At 41.5% G+C, this 18,917-nt stretch overlaps 1 protein-coding gene and 1 non-coding gene across 2 annotated transcripts in view; one reads left to right on the forward strand and one right to left on the reverse strand.

The window, feature by feature from the left end:
* Positions 1-5,828, reverse strand: part of LOC103094988 (uncharacterized) — a 60,143-nt gene extending 54,315 nt beyond the window's left edge. Inside the window, exons 1-2 of the transcript XR_008915319.1 lie at positions 5,710-5,828; positions 4,339-4,447 (exon numbers count right to left, since the gene is read on the reverse strand). This is a non-coding gene — a transcript (uncharacterized LOC103094988). The remainder of the gene's footprint in view (positions 1-4,338; positions 4,448-5,709) is intronic.
* The window catches only part of WFDC3 (WAP four-disulfide core domain 3), a 30,178-nt gene extending 21,985 nt beyond the window's left edge, over positions 1-8,193 (forward strand). The window contains exons 3-6 of the mRNA XM_016427852.2: positions 5,720-5,857; positions 6,350-6,481; positions 7,126-7,338; positions 7,967-8,193. Of these exons, the coding sequence (XP_016283338.1) occupies positions 5,720-5,857; positions 6,350-6,481; positions 7,126-7,338; positions 7,967-7,989 (506 nt within the window). The 3' untranslated portion in view covers positions 7,990-8,193. The remainder of the gene's footprint in view (positions 1-5,719; positions 5,858-6,349; positions 6,482-7,125; positions 7,339-7,966) is intronic.
* The last annotated feature ends 10,724 nt before the right edge of the window (positions 8,194-18,917 follow it).

The raw sequence follows: 18,917 nt of genomic DNA on the forward strand, positions 1-18,917 counted from the left end.
ATATAGCACCACAGATAAGAGGTAGAATGCAAGTTTCCAGAGGGGTAGAGATGGTCAGAGAGTGGGACCATGGTAAGAAAATCTCAGGAATTAAAAGTAGTATAGATGCCTAGTTTCCAACAAACTAAGGCAAGAAGGAAAACTAAGCAACAACCTGAGCCATAAGGAAAAGGTTTTGAGGATACAACAAAACCAACTTGGGTGAATCTTGATTCTGGAATCATTACCAAAGAATCATATCTAGTCTGGTTATTAGAGACAAAAGAAGCTACATCTACCATTTTCTAGAAATATAAAAGAGTAAAATTTTCAAGCAAATGGATCAGGGAATTTGGGCATTGAGTCATACTCTCTCATTGATCAGACACTTCTTTCCTTTCTGGATACTTTGTCTCTCTCAAGACAGTACCCTGGTTCTCTGAAAGGAACTCAAGATGATCTCTAAAGTCTCTTCTGATCAACCATATATGAATCTATAAGCCTGAAACACAGATCTCTGGTTGAAACAAAGAAAGGTAGGACAGCTAGCTCCATAGGAGCACTCCCTTCTTTACCCTCACAACTTTATCTTCAACTCTTCCATCATAAACTCCACTCCAAACGTCACCAAAGTCTGCTCATTATGCATCCACAATATTTTCTCAGGTGGATTGGAGCTTTGAAATTGGAGTAGAAGACATGGGTCAGAGATTTAACTAGCAGGGGGCAAATAGAGCTTTAGCCCCAAGGCAGAAAACACTGAAGGCATGCTTCCTTTCCTTATCGGGCACTGTGCCCATGCTTCATCTTAATGTTCTTTGCTGGGTTCTTTTTGAGGGATAGCTTCGAACCAGGAGGCTTGGGTTCTAGTCTTTTCAATATTATTTATAATTTCACTTGTGTGATCTTGGGCAAGTGACTTCTCAGTGCATCTGCACCTTTGGTTACACTGAATTCTGTGCTACAACTCCCTGTTCCCTCTTTAATGCCTCAATTAAGAGTAACTTCTATTCAAAGCCCTATCCACCCTACTCTTTTTTTAATCAATCAAACCAGCAAGCAAAAAAGCATTATTAAATACCCACTATATTCCAGACACTGGGCTATTTGCTGGGGATACAAAGACAAAAATCCTCAAGGAACACATATTCCATCATTTTTGCCCCCAATGAAAAAAAATCCTATTTAAAATTATTACCTGAGTTAGAATCTCAGACCTACTATTTACTACCTATATGACTCTAAACACATTACTTAGGCCTCCCTGGACCTCAATAACCCCCTCTGTAAAATTGAGGGGACCTGAATTTTCTGTGTCCTCTATATCCCCTAGACCTCCCAGAGCAAGAGATTACAAAAGTTTCAATAGATACAATTCTCAGGGAGTCCCCTCTCTAGTCCAGGATGGAAATTCATACAGCTAGTTTCTTTCCAACCCTCCCCCTTTCCTGAGGGGCCGTGGCTACAGGAATCCTCAGGTGTCCTTCACCAATACCACACCCACTTCAAACTCATCCTAGGCCATCTTCCTCCACATCAAAAGCTTCTTCTCCTTGGGTCACTTTTAGCTTTGATTTCAATAAACAGCCTAAAAACATTCTCTGGCAGGACAGGCCCTGCCAGACTAGGAACACCCTGTACGTAGTGAAGGCAGATACAGTTCATGACTCATAGAATGTCAGAGCTGGAATCTTAGTAGTTTTCCAGAAGTCATTTATTCTAATCTCTTACTTTATAGAAGAAGAAACTAATACTCAAAAAGTTATTTCCTCAAGGTGGGACTCAAACTCACATCTCTCAAACCCCAAATTAGTGGTCTTCCATTTTACCACACAGCCTCTGTTGGATGTTACACTTGGTCTAGTCTGGGTTGCCCTAATCATGCTTATACTGAGTCCACATAATAATTAAAGGGATGGGGTGCCCAGGATGCCACAGAAAGCAAAGTAGGTAGTAACACAATTTTATTCCCACAATCACTATTAGCAACTTCTGCCCATCAAAACTCTCAACATCCCCTTTAAAAAAATTTTTTTGTCTCTTATTTTTTTTCAATTACACATAGAAACAATTTTTTATAATTGTTTTGTGACATTTTGCAATTCAGATTCTCTCCCTTTCTCCTTCCTCTTTGTACCTTCTCTCCTTTTCCTGGGTAGCAAATGGTCTGTTTTAGGTTATACCAGTACTTTCATGCAATATATGTCTTCATATTTCCCATGCCAAGGCAGAAGACACATATCACACATACAATTAAAAAAACTCAAGAAGGAAGTCAAATGAAAGACGGAATACATTGATCTGCAATCAGATTCCAATGGTTCCTTCTTTTGCTTTGGATAACATTTTTTATTGTGAGTCCCTTGGGAGTTACCTTGGGACCTTCAAACATCCCCTCTTGGCATGCATCTTCTAGGTCTAGGCAGGAATAGGAGACATAAAATCAAGGACAGGACAAAGAGGAATCTTTGACATGTGTGCATATATATGTGTAAATATATTCATTTACGTGTGTTTGTTATGTATATCTTTACATAGACAAATGAGATATCTCAGGAAGATTTTTTGTTTTTTCCCTCCCATTCAGGTTCCCCCCAAAGGAACTCTATAGACCTGAACATCTATTTCTGAATAGAAAACTCTAGGTGCCCAATTCCTTCTCTTGTCTCCTATCTTTGGGCTTCCCTGAGGAATGCCTGACACTAGCTGATGTCTTCACCTACTCTTGCTCATATCCCTTTGGTCCTTATTTTCCTGGGCCAGAATGCCTCCTGGACCTGGGAAGGAAAAGGTGTGAATCCAAAGAGGGACTCTATTTTCCAGGGTTCACAATTCCATATTGAATATGGGAACATTCCATCTGAAAGAAGCATGGCTTAATAGAAAGATCACTGAAACTGGAACCAGAAAATCCTGGATTCAGATCCTACTCCAATACTTACTATGGTCAAGTCACTTAATCCCTCTCAGTCTTGGTTTCTTTTTATTATTATTATTTATTTATTAATGGGGTTTTTTTAAACTCTTACCTTCCAAGTCTTAGAATCAATACTGTGTATTGGTTTCAAGTCGAGTGGTAAAGGCTAGGCAATGGGGGATAAGACTTGTCCAGGGTCACCTAGCTGGAAAGTGTCTGAGGCCAGATTTGAACCTAGGACCTCCTGTCTCTAGGTCTGGCTCTCAATCCACTGAGCTACCCAGATGCCCCACTCCCCAATCTTTGTTTCTTCATGTGTGAAATGAGAATAATAATACCTATAGAATCTACCTCACAAGACTGATGTGAGGATGAAATAAAATAATATATGTAAAATTATTTGTAAGCCATAGTACACTGTAAATATGCCAGATATTATCCTTCATTTATCTAGAATTTGAGGCCACTCAGAATGGTGAAGTCTCATCTAAAATGCTGGTAAGTTGTATCTAGAATGGAGGGAGATATTCCATATGGAATGACAAGAATATCCAATATTACAGATATTAAATTCTATCTGTAAAATTAGAGAGCCCCATTGTTTCCTCAGGATTCGGAGGGATAATCAAAGAGCCACCCATCTACTCCAGTAAAATATCAAGACAGCTAGAGGAAAATCTCTAGCACCTTTGGTAGACCTCCAATGAGGACATGGACTAAAGTCAGACAAGATTAGAAGGCATGGTGGGCTGCACTCTGTATCATTAGAGAAAGCATGTACACCAGTGAAGTCACAAGTGCACTGAAACATCAAAGCTTTGTCTTCCATTTAGAATATGAAAATATTGGAAAGAGTACATTATGGTCTAGAATCATAGGAGGGAGAGAGATGGGAAATGTATCTTACTTGTTTACTTAGTAATAGGCCAGCCCTAAAAAACTCAAAAATATTTCTTTCTGTAAGAGTAAAACAGAGAACCACATGATCACACGTGTGGAAGAATCCCTTTCTCAGAAAGTTTCAAAACTTTTGAGATGTCCATCTTGTTGTGCTTCTTTAGAAAGGATCCTAACTGGAGAAAGAAGGATGGCCATAATGTCTCCAACCCCAGGACGGTTGATACCATCTCCTCTCTAGGAACAATTCCTAAGTTCTCTCCATTGTTACTGACACATTTCTTCCTTGAGCAACCTTCTCATCCCCTTTAGGGAGTCCTCTTCTCTCTGCCCATTCTCCCTTCACTTTAGGACCTTGGTTCTAAGGCAATGTGCATGGTTCTGATGGTGAATTTGTTATACACAAAAAGACCTATCCTTACATGCCTGAGTTGATCTTTGAACAACAAAGGGGGATTTCCTGAGAAGTCCAGGTGTGATATCTGATCCTAGAACCATCAGGACCCTCTGGAGCCTGAGGGAATATGGAGATGTTCAATACTCACCAGTAGGGAGCAGGCTAGCTGAAGGTTCTTCATGGCTGGGTGCTCAGGCACAAGCTGTCTTGCCCAAAGTATTTCCCTGAGGGCACCAGGATGGTCTTTAGATCTGGACCTGTGAGGCAAAGTGTGGAGGAAGCTGAGCTCAGCCCCTCCCAGAGGCCACCAGTACCCACCCCCCAGGTATAATCTCCAGCCCCAGACTAGCCTCTCCCACCCACTCTCAGCAGCACCATGAAGCCCACCCTGCTCAACCCCTTCCTAATGTTCCTAATCTTCTCCTTGCTGCTACCTCCACTGATGGGGAGCTTCCTTTTTAAAGGTATCTGTTTGGTGAAGGATTTGGGGAGACTTAAGGGTCAATATTATGCAGGAAGAAGACTTGAGATAGCCTTATTGTATCTTGGGGGAGTTGAGAGTGTTTGGGACTCTTTCCCTACAACCAGAAGATCAGGTTTTGTCCTACTTGAGTCAAGCCAGAGCTAGGATCGCTGCCTTGACTCAGAACATTTCTCTGGGACTTCCTAAGGAATTGGAGAGAATGTGTGCTATTCCTTAGCCCAATCCTCCATCCTCACCAAATGAAGCCTCCCCTTGACACAAGGACATAGGAACCCAGGGAAGACTAGGAATCCTGAATGTTTGAATAGATTGTGAGAATCCACATCTTTCTAAAAAAGCTGGAAGGGGGAAGAAGAGGAAAGGGAAAGAGAGGGGGGAAAGGGAGAGAGAGAAAGAGAGAAGTATAGCTTTTGGCCTAATTCCCTAAGTTCTGGGTCCCAGGGGCCAGGAGTCATGGTTCAAGAAAATAGTTTAAGGATAAACATCAGGGTCTGGGGCTCAGGTTCAGAGCTAAATGCTCCTAGTCTGGGGTGGAGGGGGTCATTGTCAGGGCCAAAACAGTACCAAGTTGAGGTTTGGGGCTACAATCATACTGATTCTGCCACTCTCCCATGTTACCAACACTACTACCAACTGATCCTGGCATGACCCCTTCTCAGGACACCCAAGTGAGTGCTGAGGGCTGGGCTGGAAAGGGTTGGGTTAGAGTGACTCAGGATGGGATGGGGTAAAGTAATCCCCATGCATACACCAACAGTTGGGGTGGTATGCTGCTCTGGATCTCAGTCTGGATGTCTATGTTTGATTATATATTTTTTATCTACTTCTGCATATGTGGTAGGAAAGAAGATGCAAAAGTGTAAGTAATTGGAATTGTATGTTGGTGCATAAAGAATGAACAGATGAAATGGGGCCCAGAAACAGGGTTAATGAGTCACAGAAGAGAAGAAAATGGGGTTTAGAGGAGTCCATACCCCCTCCATACAGTTTAAAACCCTACTGGCTTTGGAACTTGTACTTTTCCATAATATATACCTAATTGTAGGTCCTGCAAAGACAATCCCCAAAAATACTCCACCTCCTCCTGAGTATTTGAATGAAGACGTTACTAATATTCAGAACACCACACAGGCCCCAACATTCACAAGAATCACTGCAAAAGAATCAGTTGCAAGGATATCAGGTAAGACTCCTTGCCCTTGTCATCCCCTCTTCTTTCCCTCCACAAGCAACTCTATTCCAAATCCAGAAACAAAGAAATCAGAAATCATGTTGGGAGCATTGGAGATTGAGTTATGTAGGGAGTAACTGAGAATTAGAGGGAGTAGGGGAAGGGCTTCTAAGACCCCAGTCAGCAAGACTTCCTTGAAGAAGCCCAGCCCTAAAGATGGAATAGGGTAGCCAGTGAGTTCCTAGAGCATACATTAGGACAATTTTTTAAAATCCTAGATTGAAAGACTTGGACTCTAATCCTGATTCCACCACTAAATATTGGTTTAACCTTGGTCCACAATTTCCTTTCTCTGGACCTATTTCTTCCTCTGTAAAAATAAGGTTAAACGATATCCTTCCCATCTCTTACATTATGAATATCATATTCTAAGATCCTGCTCTGACACTGTTTAATAATATAAGGTTCCTTTTTTATCTATGACCTTCCATAATTCTCTTGCAGAAAAACCAGGCCTGTGTCCTAAGGACCTCCTTCCATGTAAAGAACTATGCTATGGAGATGATTCCTGCCCCCGTGGAGAGAAATGCTGCAGCACAGGCTGTGGACACACATGTCAGGGAAAAATTGAAGGGCGTAAGTTGGCTCTTTTAGAGTCCAATCATCAAAGACTGCTTAAAGCCCACTCAGAGCCCATTTTCAGGGGTAGTACCTGGGTTGAGAAGGGAGAGGACTTTAGACCTTCAATCCCATCCCTAGACACCTTAAACCTGCCTGGAGAGCTCAACTTCTCAATGGGCCAGGAGCTCATTTTTGACATCAAATGGGTCAAGAAGGGTAGTTATTGTAACAAAAGACTATTGGATCAAGAACCCTGAGTTCAGGTGCCGCTCACTTACTGTATTGACTTGGGACTCAGTGGGATTCATTTTTTGAAGTTATTATAGTATGATGAGGCTAAAAAGGATCTTAGAGGCCATTTAGTTCAACCCCCTCATTTTACAGACAAAGAAATAGTTGAGATTCAAAATCACAGAATGATCCAAACCAAAACCTCCCGATCCCAGACTAGGCTCTTGGTACCCCTACAAGCTGCTTCTTACATTCTTAAGGTAATGTAATGGCTTCAGGTTCTCAACTTCTCAAACCTCAGCCACCATGACCAGAAGCCAGTAGTTAGTCTAAATGATGTCTCTGCGTAGGACTCTGGGTTCCAGATGGGAGCTTAGGAATGTATGGCCTATGACCTGTTTCTCTTCCCTCCCCTTCTCTTCATGTAGTTCGGGCTGGCCATTGTCCATTTATCCTCCAGAACCTTTGTATAATGAACTGCAAGACAGATGAGAACTGTCCATCTGAAGAAAAATGCTGCAAGTCTGGCTGTGGCCAGTTGTGTGTGACCCCTATTATGCTTCTAAACATCACCAGGAATCTTAAGGAGAAACCAACCCCTGCCAACTTTACTAAGCCTTCATTCCCTGAAAAACCTAGAAGTAAGTTTAACCTTCAGATTCATTTACTAAGTCCCTACTATGTTTTGGGTTCTGTGTTATTTGGGTGGGATGCTGAGGAGGAAGTAATGAGATGAAAATAGAACAGGAGGACATCCCAAGGGTCTAGTATGCACAGTGTGACTAGGGGGCAAGGAAGAGACCAGTTAGGCAGGAATCAGAAGCTTATGTAGGGAAGAGGTGGGAGTTAAGGGGAGATAAGTGGCTTGAAGCCAGAATGTAGGGGCCAGCTGGGTAGCTCAGTAGATTGAGAGCCAGATCTAGAGACAGGAGGTCTTAGATTCAAATCTGATCTCAGACACTTCCTAGATGTGTGACCCTGAGCAAGTCACTTAACCCCCATTGCCTAGCTCTTACCACTTTTCTGACTTGGAACCAATACATGGTATTGATCTAAAGGGGAAGGTGAGGGTTAAAAAAAAAAAAGCCAGGATGCAAAGGACCTTGAATGCCATGCTAAAGGAGTTTGGACTTGGTCCTCTAAGTTTTTGAAGGGAAAAGTGATTGAAAAAGATACTCCTCTTCTGAACCCTAGAGGTAGAGAAGCAACTTCAAAGCTGACACTTTGCCCAACCTCTCCCTTCCCTATGTGACAAGGTATCTCTTCCAGTTCCAGGAACCCTGGTGCCCTAGCTGATCTGATGTTCCAGAGCTTCCTCAGCTTCAGGAATGACTGGACTTCAATGGCCTCCTGGGGTTCCTTACCATAGGGAATGGATGGTCCCCCTCACTGGCTCCTTAGTTCTGCCCCCATTGCTCTCCTAAGATGCTGCAACACAGCTTTGGGGAGGGAGGGGATTCTCTGCGCTGATTTCCTCCCCAATAAATGCTGATGTCTGCACTCCCTGTCTGTTCTGCTTCAGTGGAGGGCTGAGAAGAGGGCTTGGTATCATAAGAAGATATGCCAATTCACAAAGTTATTTGTGATTTCTTCCCTAGGAGCTCAGCCCACCAAAGCAAACAGGTTGGAACTGGACTATGACTTGTTCCATAAGCCCCAGGGAGTATCTTAATGCCCAGAATTTTAAAACAGACTTAAAGATCCTATGTGCTTAGGATCACATCGCTAGTAATAAGTCACAAACAGGTGTCTGAACTTGCCTTCCTGACCCCAAACCCAATACTCGGAGTTCTCCACCCACCCTTCCTCACCCCCAAATAATAGAAAGTCCTGTTTTCAGACTTCATCCTAGGGGGAAGGGACCCAAGGGTCTCAAAAGCCATGCCAGCAGTTTACAAGCTCTGGTAGGAAAGGCCTGGAGGGTGGGTCCAGTCTGGGGTCTGTTGCCCAAGCAGCCTCACAGCTGTTTAAGCTCCATGAAGCCACTACTCACAAGCCTCAGAGAAGATGACTGGTCACAGCAACTCCTAAGATCCTCTACTAAGTCATGAAGGAATTGCAGAGGATCAAGAGGAGAGAGGATTTTTGATAATGACCTGACCCAAAATCTGACTTTTATAGATGAAGAGCTGAGGCCTCAGCTAGTTAAAGTGATTTGCTTAAGGTCATGCAAGTTATGCATTGTTATTTCTGTGTCAGTGGAAGAAGTAGCCACCTGGATGAAACTGGAGATCTTTTGAAGAGTATTGATATGGCTCACTTTTTTCTAAAGGTTACAACTTATACACTTATTCAGTCTTCACAACGGCACGACAAAGAATTCATGGAACATTATTGTCCCCATTTTACATATGAAGAAACTAAGGTTCAGAATTGCCAGGATTCTATAACTAGTAAGTAGAAGAGTCAGAGGAAGTAGAAACCAAGGTTCTGGAGAGAATGGAGTTCAAGTGCCCTGGGGCCAAGGCTTTGGGTTCAAGTGCTCTAAAGGGCTAGGTAGGTCATAGCCAGAATGGGTGATCCATAGGAAACTCTTGGAAATATTTTGGCCCTATGTTAAAATCTCACTCATCAAACCATCAAGGGGCCCCAAAAGTCAAGCTCCCAGGGCAATCCAGGCAGCTGGGTAAGAGAACCCATTGATTCTTTAAGTGGAAAGGGATTCTTTTCATCTAATCTGGCCTTTTGACTAGACAAGCCCTAAAACAAAACACATCAGAGGCATACCAAGTTCCTGTAAATTCTACCTGCCTAGACTCTGTGTTCGTAGGCTGAGCCAAGGTGGTTTTCCTCTTAAGGTTACCCTGGTACCTTCTCCCTTTCACCCTTGTCTCCTCCCACCTCCATCTGTGATTCTAAACCCAGGAGTAAGGGCACACATGTATTATGGAGGTCAGTTCATCCTCCACTCAGCTGTCCCAGTAACTTTTCCAAAGCATAGGTCTGACCATGTCATCCCCCCTACTGTTACAAGGAAATCACTTTAAAAGACTGATATATATTAATTTAAGGTCGCCAAGGAATTCAGCTATGTAATTCCTAAATGAAAACTCAAGTCAGCAGTCAATCTTTTATGGAGTTTAATTACAATAGGAGGAAGAAAGGAATTAGAGATAGAGAGAGAGAAAAAGGGAGAGAAGGAAATAGGGCTTAAATACCCCTTCTGTTTAGGCTGGGCCAAAGGCCCAAGCCCTTAGATAGCTGGGGCAAAGAAAAGAGATCAGTCCCTATTACTCACGTGACCAAAAATGGAGAAACAGACTCCGGGGCCCCCACCTTCAGCTTCCTTCAGAGCAAGCTTCTCAGAGCACACCGCAACCACTCCGGCAAACTCCTCAACCCCCCCCTCGAGTCTTCAGACCCCCCTATCCTTAAGGAAACCATCCAAGTTCCCTCCCCTCAGTCCTCACATCTACCAATCACGTGTCCATCAATTTCCCTGTGCCAATGGAGACTCTAGCTTAACCCAGGACCGCCCAGAGGTCTGGCTTTGCACATGTCTGTTGAAGGTCATATTTTCAAATAATTAAATCTTTGATCCTTTGCTACAGCCCTTTCTAAATCCTGTTAACCTGAGTAGGGTAGAGATTGGAATAATTAAATTTTGATCTAGGCTGCAGCCCTTACTCAATCCTGTTAGGACTGAATAGGGTGGAGATTGATTCCAAGTATCTCCATTGTATCAATTCTAAAATCAATCATGACTCAAAGAAATTCCTGTTCTATGCTTAAGCATAGGTCAAAGTCCTTTCCATTGTTCAGCAAAGGGTTTCTGTCCTAAAGTAATCTTAAGAAGGGAAGGAGAAGGAACCTCCCATGCCAATGGGGTTCACATTCCAATAGTCAAGACCCACTATCAATAGGGAATTTTTCAAGTATGAAATTTCCCAATGGTGAAATTTCCAACATTTATAAGTCTAAGAAATTTTGAGGTTTACACTACTCAAGAAGCTCCAGTAGCTCCAGAATCAAATATAAAATTTTCTCTTTGTTTTTAAAGCCCTTTACAACATGGTCCCTTCCTACCCTTCCAGTCTTCTTACTTACTCCCCTCCATGAGCTCTCCAATGCAGTGATTCTGGCCTTCTGGCTGTTCCTCAAACACTATACTTCATCACAGGTCCCCATTCCTTCCATATCTTCCTTCTTTCCTTCCTTTCTTTCCTTCTTTCTCTTTCTTTCTCTGTCTCTCTTCCTTCCTTCCTTTTTTCCTTTCTTCTTTCTTTTATTTCTTTCTTATAACCTTACCTTCCATCTTAGAATCAAAACTAAATCTTGGTTCCAAGGCAGAAGAGCACTAAGAGTTAGGAAACTGAAGTTAAATGACTTTCCCAGGGTCACACAGCTAGGAAGTGTCTGAGGACAGATTTAAACCCAGGACTTCTTGTCTCCAGACTAGATTCTTTATCCACTAAGCCACCTAGCTGCCCCACTTCCCTACAAAGGTACTAGTTGTAACTCATGCCTTCCCTCCTCCTGGCTTCTTTCAAGGCTTGACTCAAATTCTACCTTCCAAAAGAGGCTTTTCCCAGCATCCCCTGCTGGTGCCTGTTGGTACTTCTCATTTATATTTATGTATATCTCGTATATATCATATTGTTTCCATCATTCGACCATGAGTTCCTTGAAGTCAGAAATGCAGTTTTTTTGCCTTTCTTTGTAATTCTAGTCCTAGGTACAATGCTTAGCATACATCAGCACTTAATAAAAGTTTATTCACTGACTGCCAGGGGTCTTGCTCAGGATTGATTCAGAGAAAGAATGGTCCTTGGGGAACCCTGGCTAGTACTTGCTACCTTAATTTCTTCACTTGTAAAACATAGAAGGTTGGAGTAGATGATCTCTAGTTTAAGTCACCAAACAACTAAGATCTCCTCTAGCTCTGTTTTTCTAGGAAATTATGAGAATTATTCTAGCTCCTGAAAGTGCTAATCATAACAGTACTGGCATTAGCAGTAATAATAGGTGGCATATTTATTCTAGTGCTTTCCAACTTATACAGTGCATTAAATGAGCTCGTTTTAAAACAGGCCATTGTGGTAAAACACTGGCTGTAGTGGAACCTCCAAAGAATAGTGGAGATACCTCAAAGTATGAGACCTGGAAGGGATGTTTAAAGGTGATTCCTACTTCCTTGTTTCTGGGAGATGTCAAGGAAGGAGATGTCAGGATCTGGGAGGAGAAAGAAGGAAGAGGTCAGGCACTGGACCAGATAGTCAAGTTGGTAGAGCTGATTCAGCACCCACATGGCCACCAGACCTTATCTCTACTATGCTTCCTACTCTCTACCTCTAATTATTTCTGTCCAGTACATTTCATTCTCCTTATGGCCTAAGAAGGAGGCTAGTCTACCTGATAAAATTATCCTAATGCCCACACTCTCCCTAGAAGAGGGACTATGTTGGTATAATAGAAAGTACAATGGACTGTAAGTCAAATAATTGGGTTCTAGACTGAACAAAGTGTCATATGGCCAGAGGACGTTACTTGCTCATCTTTGCACCCTATCCCCTAGCTTGTAGGCAGACCTAGGTAGGTTGACTTTTGATGAATCCAATTAATATCTCACACCTTGTCCAACCCAACCAGTAAAACACATTTCCCTACCCCTTGAACAATACTAAAGACAGTATCTATCTACCAAAGTTTTCTTCCCTTTTCCAACTTCATGTTTATGTAAGGCAGGATTTTCTTCATACCCTTTGGCCAAAACAACACATTCTAATAGTTTGAATGCAGAAGTAGATATGTCTTCTATTAAATCAGACATTAAAAAGATTTGCAAAAATATACAAAATACTTCTATTCTTCTCTTTTTTGTTTTGGAAAAAAGCTATTTTTTCCCACTTAAAATATTATTTACTTAATGTAATAAGTTTATTACTGTATTTTAAATGAGATGATAAATATTTTTAAGTTGTTATCCATTTTAATTTATAATATAGCAAATACCTATAGGTATAACACACCCAAACAAAAGCTCTTTGAGGTTCTCAATAATTTTTAATAATTTAAAGGGAATCTATGACCAAAAAAATTTGAAACTCACTGATCTAGACTCTAATAACTCATTGAAGGCAAGTACTTTTTTGTTCACCTAGGATCACAGAATTAATGCCCAAAAAGTCATCAAAATTTAGGCTTAAAACTCAAAGAGACATTAGAGGTCATCTAATCCAATCCCTTCATTTTACTGCTAAAGAAATTAAGAACCATCAAAACAATATAGTACTGGCTAAGAGACAGAAGGGAGGATCAGTGGAATAGACTTGGGGTAAGTGACCTCAGCAAGACAGTCTATGATAAATCCAAAGATCCCAGCTTTTGGGACAAAAATCCACTATTTGACAAAAACTGCTGGAAAAATTGGAAAACAGATTAGGGAAAGATTAGGTTTAGATCAACATCTAACACCCTACACCAAGATAAACTCAGAATGGGTGAATGACTTGAATATAAAGAAGGAAACTATAAGTAAATTAGGCAAACACAGAATAATATACTTGTCAGATCTTTGGTAAAGGAAAGATTTTGAGACCAAGCAAGAATTAGAAAAAAAATTCAAAATGTAAAATGAATAATTTTGATTATATTAAATTAAAAAGGGTTTGTACAAACAAAACCAATGCAACCAAAATTAGAAGGGAAGCAACAAATTGAGGAGAAAATCTTCATAACAAAAAACTCTGACAAAGGTCTAATTACTTAATTTTATAAAGATCTAAATCAATTTTACAAAAAAATCAAGCCATTCCCCAATCAATAAATGGGCAAGGGACATGAATAGGCAATTTTCAGATATAGAAATCAAAACTATCAAGAAACACATGAAAAAATGTTATAAATCTCTTATAATCAGAGAAATGCACATCAAAACAACTCTGAGGTACTACCTCACACCTACTGGCTAACATGACAGTAAAGGAAAGTAATAAATGTTGGAGGGGATGTGGCAAATTGGGACATTAATGCATTGCCTTCTGGAAGGCAATTTGGAACTATGTCCAAAGGGCGCTAAAAGACTGTCTGTCCTTTGATCCAGCCATAGCACTGCTGGGTTTGTACCCTAAAGAGATAATAAGGAAAAAGACTTGTACAAGAATATTCATAGCTGCGCTCTTTGTGGTGGCAAAAAATTGAAAAAATGAGGGGATGCTCTCCAATTGGGGAATGACTGAACAAATTGTGGTATATGTTGGTAATGGAATACCATTATACTCAAAGAAGCAATGAACTGGAGGAATTTCATGTGAACTGGAATGACCTCCAGGAATTGATGCAGAGTAAAAGGAGCAGAACCAGGAGAACATTATACACAGAGACTGATAACTGTGGTACAATCGAACATAATGGACTTCTCCACAAGTAGCAATGCAATGATCTAGGACAATTCTGAAGGACTTATGAGAAAGAGCACTATCCACATTCAGAGGAAGATCTGTGGGAGTAGAAACACAAAAGAAAAACAACTGCTTGATGACATGGGTCAATGGGGACATGTTTGGGGTTATAAACCCTAAATGGTCACCCTAGTGCAAATATCAATAATATGGAAATAGGTCTTGACCAATGACACATGTAAAACCCAGTGGAAGTGTGCATCAGCTATGGGAGAAGGTTGGGGGAGAGGAGGAAAAGAACATGATTTTTGTAATACTGGGAAAATACTCTAAATTAATCAACTAAATAAAAAAAATTTTTTTTAATTTTTAAAAAAGAAATAAATTAAGACCCAAAGAGATTAAATCCCTTTCTCAGTGTCACACAGTGGCTAGAATTTAAACCCATCAGGGTCCTCTGGCTTCAAAACCATGATCTTTTCATTCATTCCAGTGATTCTCAATCTGGGGTTCATAGGCCCTGGAAGTTACTGAGTAGATTTCAGGAGGCCTATGAACTTGGATAGGCATCTATCTTTATTTTCACTACCTTTTAACTGAAATTTAACATTTCTTTCAACTGTAAATTTTTAAATAAATAACATTACTTGGAGAACAAGTCCATAGGCTTCACCAAACTGCCAGATAGGGCCATGACAATAAAAAAATTAAGGTCCTCTGTTCTAATCCTACTCCCTCATTTCACAAATGAGGAAGTAGGCCCAAATAAGTTAAGTGATTTTCCCAGTCACTTTCCCATGATCACACAGATATTAAGTGACCAAGATTTCAACCCAGGTCCTTTGGCTTCAAACTCACTCTATGTTCATCTATCTAGTCCAATCTCTTCATTTTGCAGAATAAGAAACTGAGACCTAAACAGAAAGATCACATTAATAGTAAATGGAAGAGTCAGGGATTAAACAAAGGTCCTTTGATTTCAAATCCAATCATCTTCTTCCACTCCCATAATAAAGGTCCACTTACTGTCAGTTGATTCAAAGCCCTCTTCCCATTGAAGCTAGAAGCCCAATGTCTGATAGTTACTCAGAATGCAGGGTCCCATAGCTATTTCTAGTGTTCTTCCCACCTCTCCCGACCACCCACTACTAACCCCTACTTCCTGAAAATGGGAGGGGAGGCATTCTTTCCCATTCCAGATCCATCCTTTGCCCATACCAGATAGGAACAGACTGTTCCCTGGACTGGGGCCAGATCTAAACAGGCAGAGCCAAGTGAAAACATGATGTACTATGAAGTATATGGATGAATACAGGTGAGGACCCTCCAGTGGTAGGTGGAAAGAGAACATAGGACAGAAGAGGAAGTCCTCAAATAAAAATGCCACACCAATTGCTTCTACAAGGCCCATGGATAGTCCCATGTTTCTGGTTATTTACACTCTTTCCCCATTTGTTGGAGTGGAAGCAAATCTCTCACTTCTGTGGAGAGGTATTTAGATGTGGTGAAAAGAACTCTGGCTTTGGGATCAGTGTATCTAGATTTCAATTCTAGCTGTTACCTCTAAAAATACAAACAAATCTCTTCCTTCCTGTGGGCCTCAATTTCTACATTGATAGAAATTAGGAAGTTGGATTAAATTTATCAATAAGGTCTCTTACACCTCTAAGCCCAAATCAACGTCTTCTTCCCTTCCTCCCTTCCTCCAGGGTACCTCAGTTCCACTGGCCTAAGCATGAAAAACACTTTGATTTCCTTAGTTCATCTGAGACTGAATGAGTTTTCCAGAAAAAGATACAACTGTTAATAAGTAGAAAATAACAAAAAAAATTTCATATATTAAATAGACTACCTTATCCAAAATCTAGAAAGAATTTCCTATTATATCTGGGACCAACAGACTGTGGTCAGGGGGACAGCTGGGTAGCTCAGTGGATTGAGAGCCAGGCCTAGAGATGGGAGGTCCTGGGTTCAAATCTGGCCTCAGACACTTCCTAGCTGTGTGACCCTGGGCAAGTCACTTAGCCCCCATTGCCTAGTCCTTACCACCCTTCTGCCTTAGAACCAATACATAGTTCTAAAGTGGAAGGTAAGGATTTAAAAAAAACAACAACAGACTGTGGTCAGGAAGAGAATTGGCTCTGGAGTCTGGATTTGAATCCCAAATCTGTTCTTTACTTCCTGCATGACTGTGTACAAATCCTTTCTTCTCTCTGGGTCTCAGTTTCTGCATTTGTAAAAATGAGGGTCCTGAACTGTATAATCTCTATGATTCCTTCCAGTTCTAAATATTATGATCCTGTGACCCATAGAGGCCTATAGAGCTTCACTCTCAGTAAGACAGAAGGCTGAACTGATTAAGGGAATCCCTAGGGAATTCCTAGGGGGAGAGTAATCTATGGAAGGTGAATAACAGCTTCTAAGAACAACTGGATCCCTTTCTTTCTACTTAGAGTCCAAGTCTCCACAGCTGGCTAACATAATAGTTGTGGAAATGGCCTACTTGGTTTGTATAGTTTAATGGGAAAGAGTCATGGATCATAGGACTTGTCCTACCTGGTTTGTCTGTCCCTAAAGTAGCATAAAAGGAAAAGGGGGAAGAATCTCACTCCCAAGATAGGGACCTAATTATCCAAGATCCAGGATCCCAGAGATGCCTCTGCTCTGGAACCTCTAGGATCTCTTAGAGCTGTAGTGGGAGGAGAAATCTCTAGGTAGTTGGAACATTCAACTTCATGGCTTTGTGTCTGGGCACTCACTGTCCTGCCTAGCACACAGAGGGCCTCAGAATGATCCTTAGATTTTACCCCTAGGGTGAAGGGGCTGGGCTCAAAAGCCCCATCCTTACTCCCACCACTGGGCAGATATAACATCAACCCTGGACCAGACCTTCCAATTCTTCAAAAAACACCATGAAACTCATCCTTCTGTGGCATTTCCTAACCCTGCTCATATTCTTCCTGCTTCCTCCACTATTAGACGCACAAGAAAAACTAGGTATGAGCAGGGAGGCTTTCTACATATAGGTGGGAGGCCCATTCAGAGATGAGATAGAAGTTGGAGGTAAAGAAGAAGGCTGTTGACCATGGCAGCCTAATAGCTGTAGGAGAGTTCCTTTCCTGACACCAGTCAGCCAGACCTGGTTCTCAACTAGCTTCCTGAGACGACTCCAGGATTATCCCTTCCCCTTCTAAAATCTGAATTTCTCTCTGAAGTTTTCCTGGATGGAGAAGGGTGGTTATGTGCAGAACAGAGGAGAAAAAAATAATATTTGGAGATGGCAGATGTAGGCTCAGTTATAGCATCTGATAATTACTGTCTCTGAGACTTTAAGCAAATTCCTTCCTGTTTCTTGAGCCTCAGTTTTCTCATCTGAAAAATAAGGTCATGAGAACAGCTTCCAGTTCTTTTAGAACTCTAATTCTACAATCATTGTCAGGAGGACTGTGCCAAGGCAATAGGGACCTAGGAACCCAGTAGATGTCCAGAGTTTTTTGAGTGTCAAAAACCCATGCTGTCTTCAGGAAGAGATATGTCTAGGCAGTGCCCTTTTTGTGCTAGAGCAAGGACACAAGGGGGCACATGCCCACCACTTTTGAAGGAACAACTTTGGTGAGAGACTGAAGATTGGGGAAATTTACATATAAGTTTGGAGGTGAGTAGAAAAAAGGGTGCCTAAGAGAAAAGAAGGGGAGGAGAAAGGGAAGGAAGGAATTTCTAAAAAGTTTTAGTTTTAGGCCCTACAGATAGAAAGGACTTTGAAGATTAATTTTATAATATTACAAAGAGAAAACTGAGTCTCAAAGGGATTAAGTAATTTGTCCAACTTAGCTTCAGAATTCTTTATAATATCTATCACAAGTGTTGGGAGGAAGGAGCTTGGGCATATTGCCCTATCCACCCCAGCTGCCCTTTGACCTGCTGCCACGAATCCTGGCCAACCTCCTTCCCCCCCCCACCCACCCAGCACCAGGTGATGGAAAGAACTTCTGTCAAGTTACAGGCTCCAACCCCTGAAACTTCAATGTATTCTCCCCCATAGCAGAGCTATGCAATGAACCGAAGGATGTTGGTAAATGTAAAAACAAATTTCCTAGATACTTTTACAACAATGCTAAAGGAATCTGTCAGAAATTCATTTTTAAGGGATGCACTAGGAATAAAAACAACTTCCTGACCCTTGAAGACTGTGAAAATAGTTGTATTCAAAGGTAAGTTTACTGGGTCACCTAACTTGAGATAGAATAAGTGGTGGGGAGGAGAGGAGGAAGGGAAAGAGGGAGAGATGAATAGAGGGGGCAGGCTCTGACTCCCCAAGAAGAGGAGAGAAGCATAGTGACTTTCCCTACATACCTCCCTCCACTTCCATCGTGGTGGGGATCTAAAGGTACTTAGTGTGGGCAAGAAAGAAAAAAAAAGATTGAAGGCTTCTGTTTGTTTTCCAGATGAGTCACTATTACCTCTTCCAGTGGACCTTGGGGAGCCACTACTACTATCCTAGATCCCTAAGATTTTTTACTAACCCTTCATATGCCTCACTGGTATATTTCCCAATAAAGATTCTTGTTTTGCTCATTTTGTGGCTTCTGAGTTCCCTGACCTTTGCCCCCAGTGCCTTCCAATATACACCAGGAAAGGGTCCTGGATGGTCAGGGCCAGTATCTCCCTTCTCTGGCAATAAGTAGGGCAAGGGAAGGAAGAGAAACTGGAAAAATGTTTTCTCAGGTGGAGAAGTTGTCAGGTACTCTGATTCTTATGGAGACGGAGAAATGGGAACCAGAACATTGTTTTGTTGTATGGATCCATTGTTGGTGGAATTGTCCCCAAATACCTTGGATGGACATTAGATTATCCATCAAGGGCTCTAATCTTCTGACCTC

This window comes from Monodelphis domestica, chromosome 1 (genome assembly GCF_027887165.1).
Source record: "Monodelphis domestica isolate mMonDom1 chromosome 1, mMonDom1.pri, whole genome shotgun sequence".
Taxonomy (NCBI): domain Eukaryota; kingdom Metazoa; phylum Chordata; class Mammalia; order Didelphimorphia; family Didelphidae; genus Monodelphis; species Monodelphis domestica.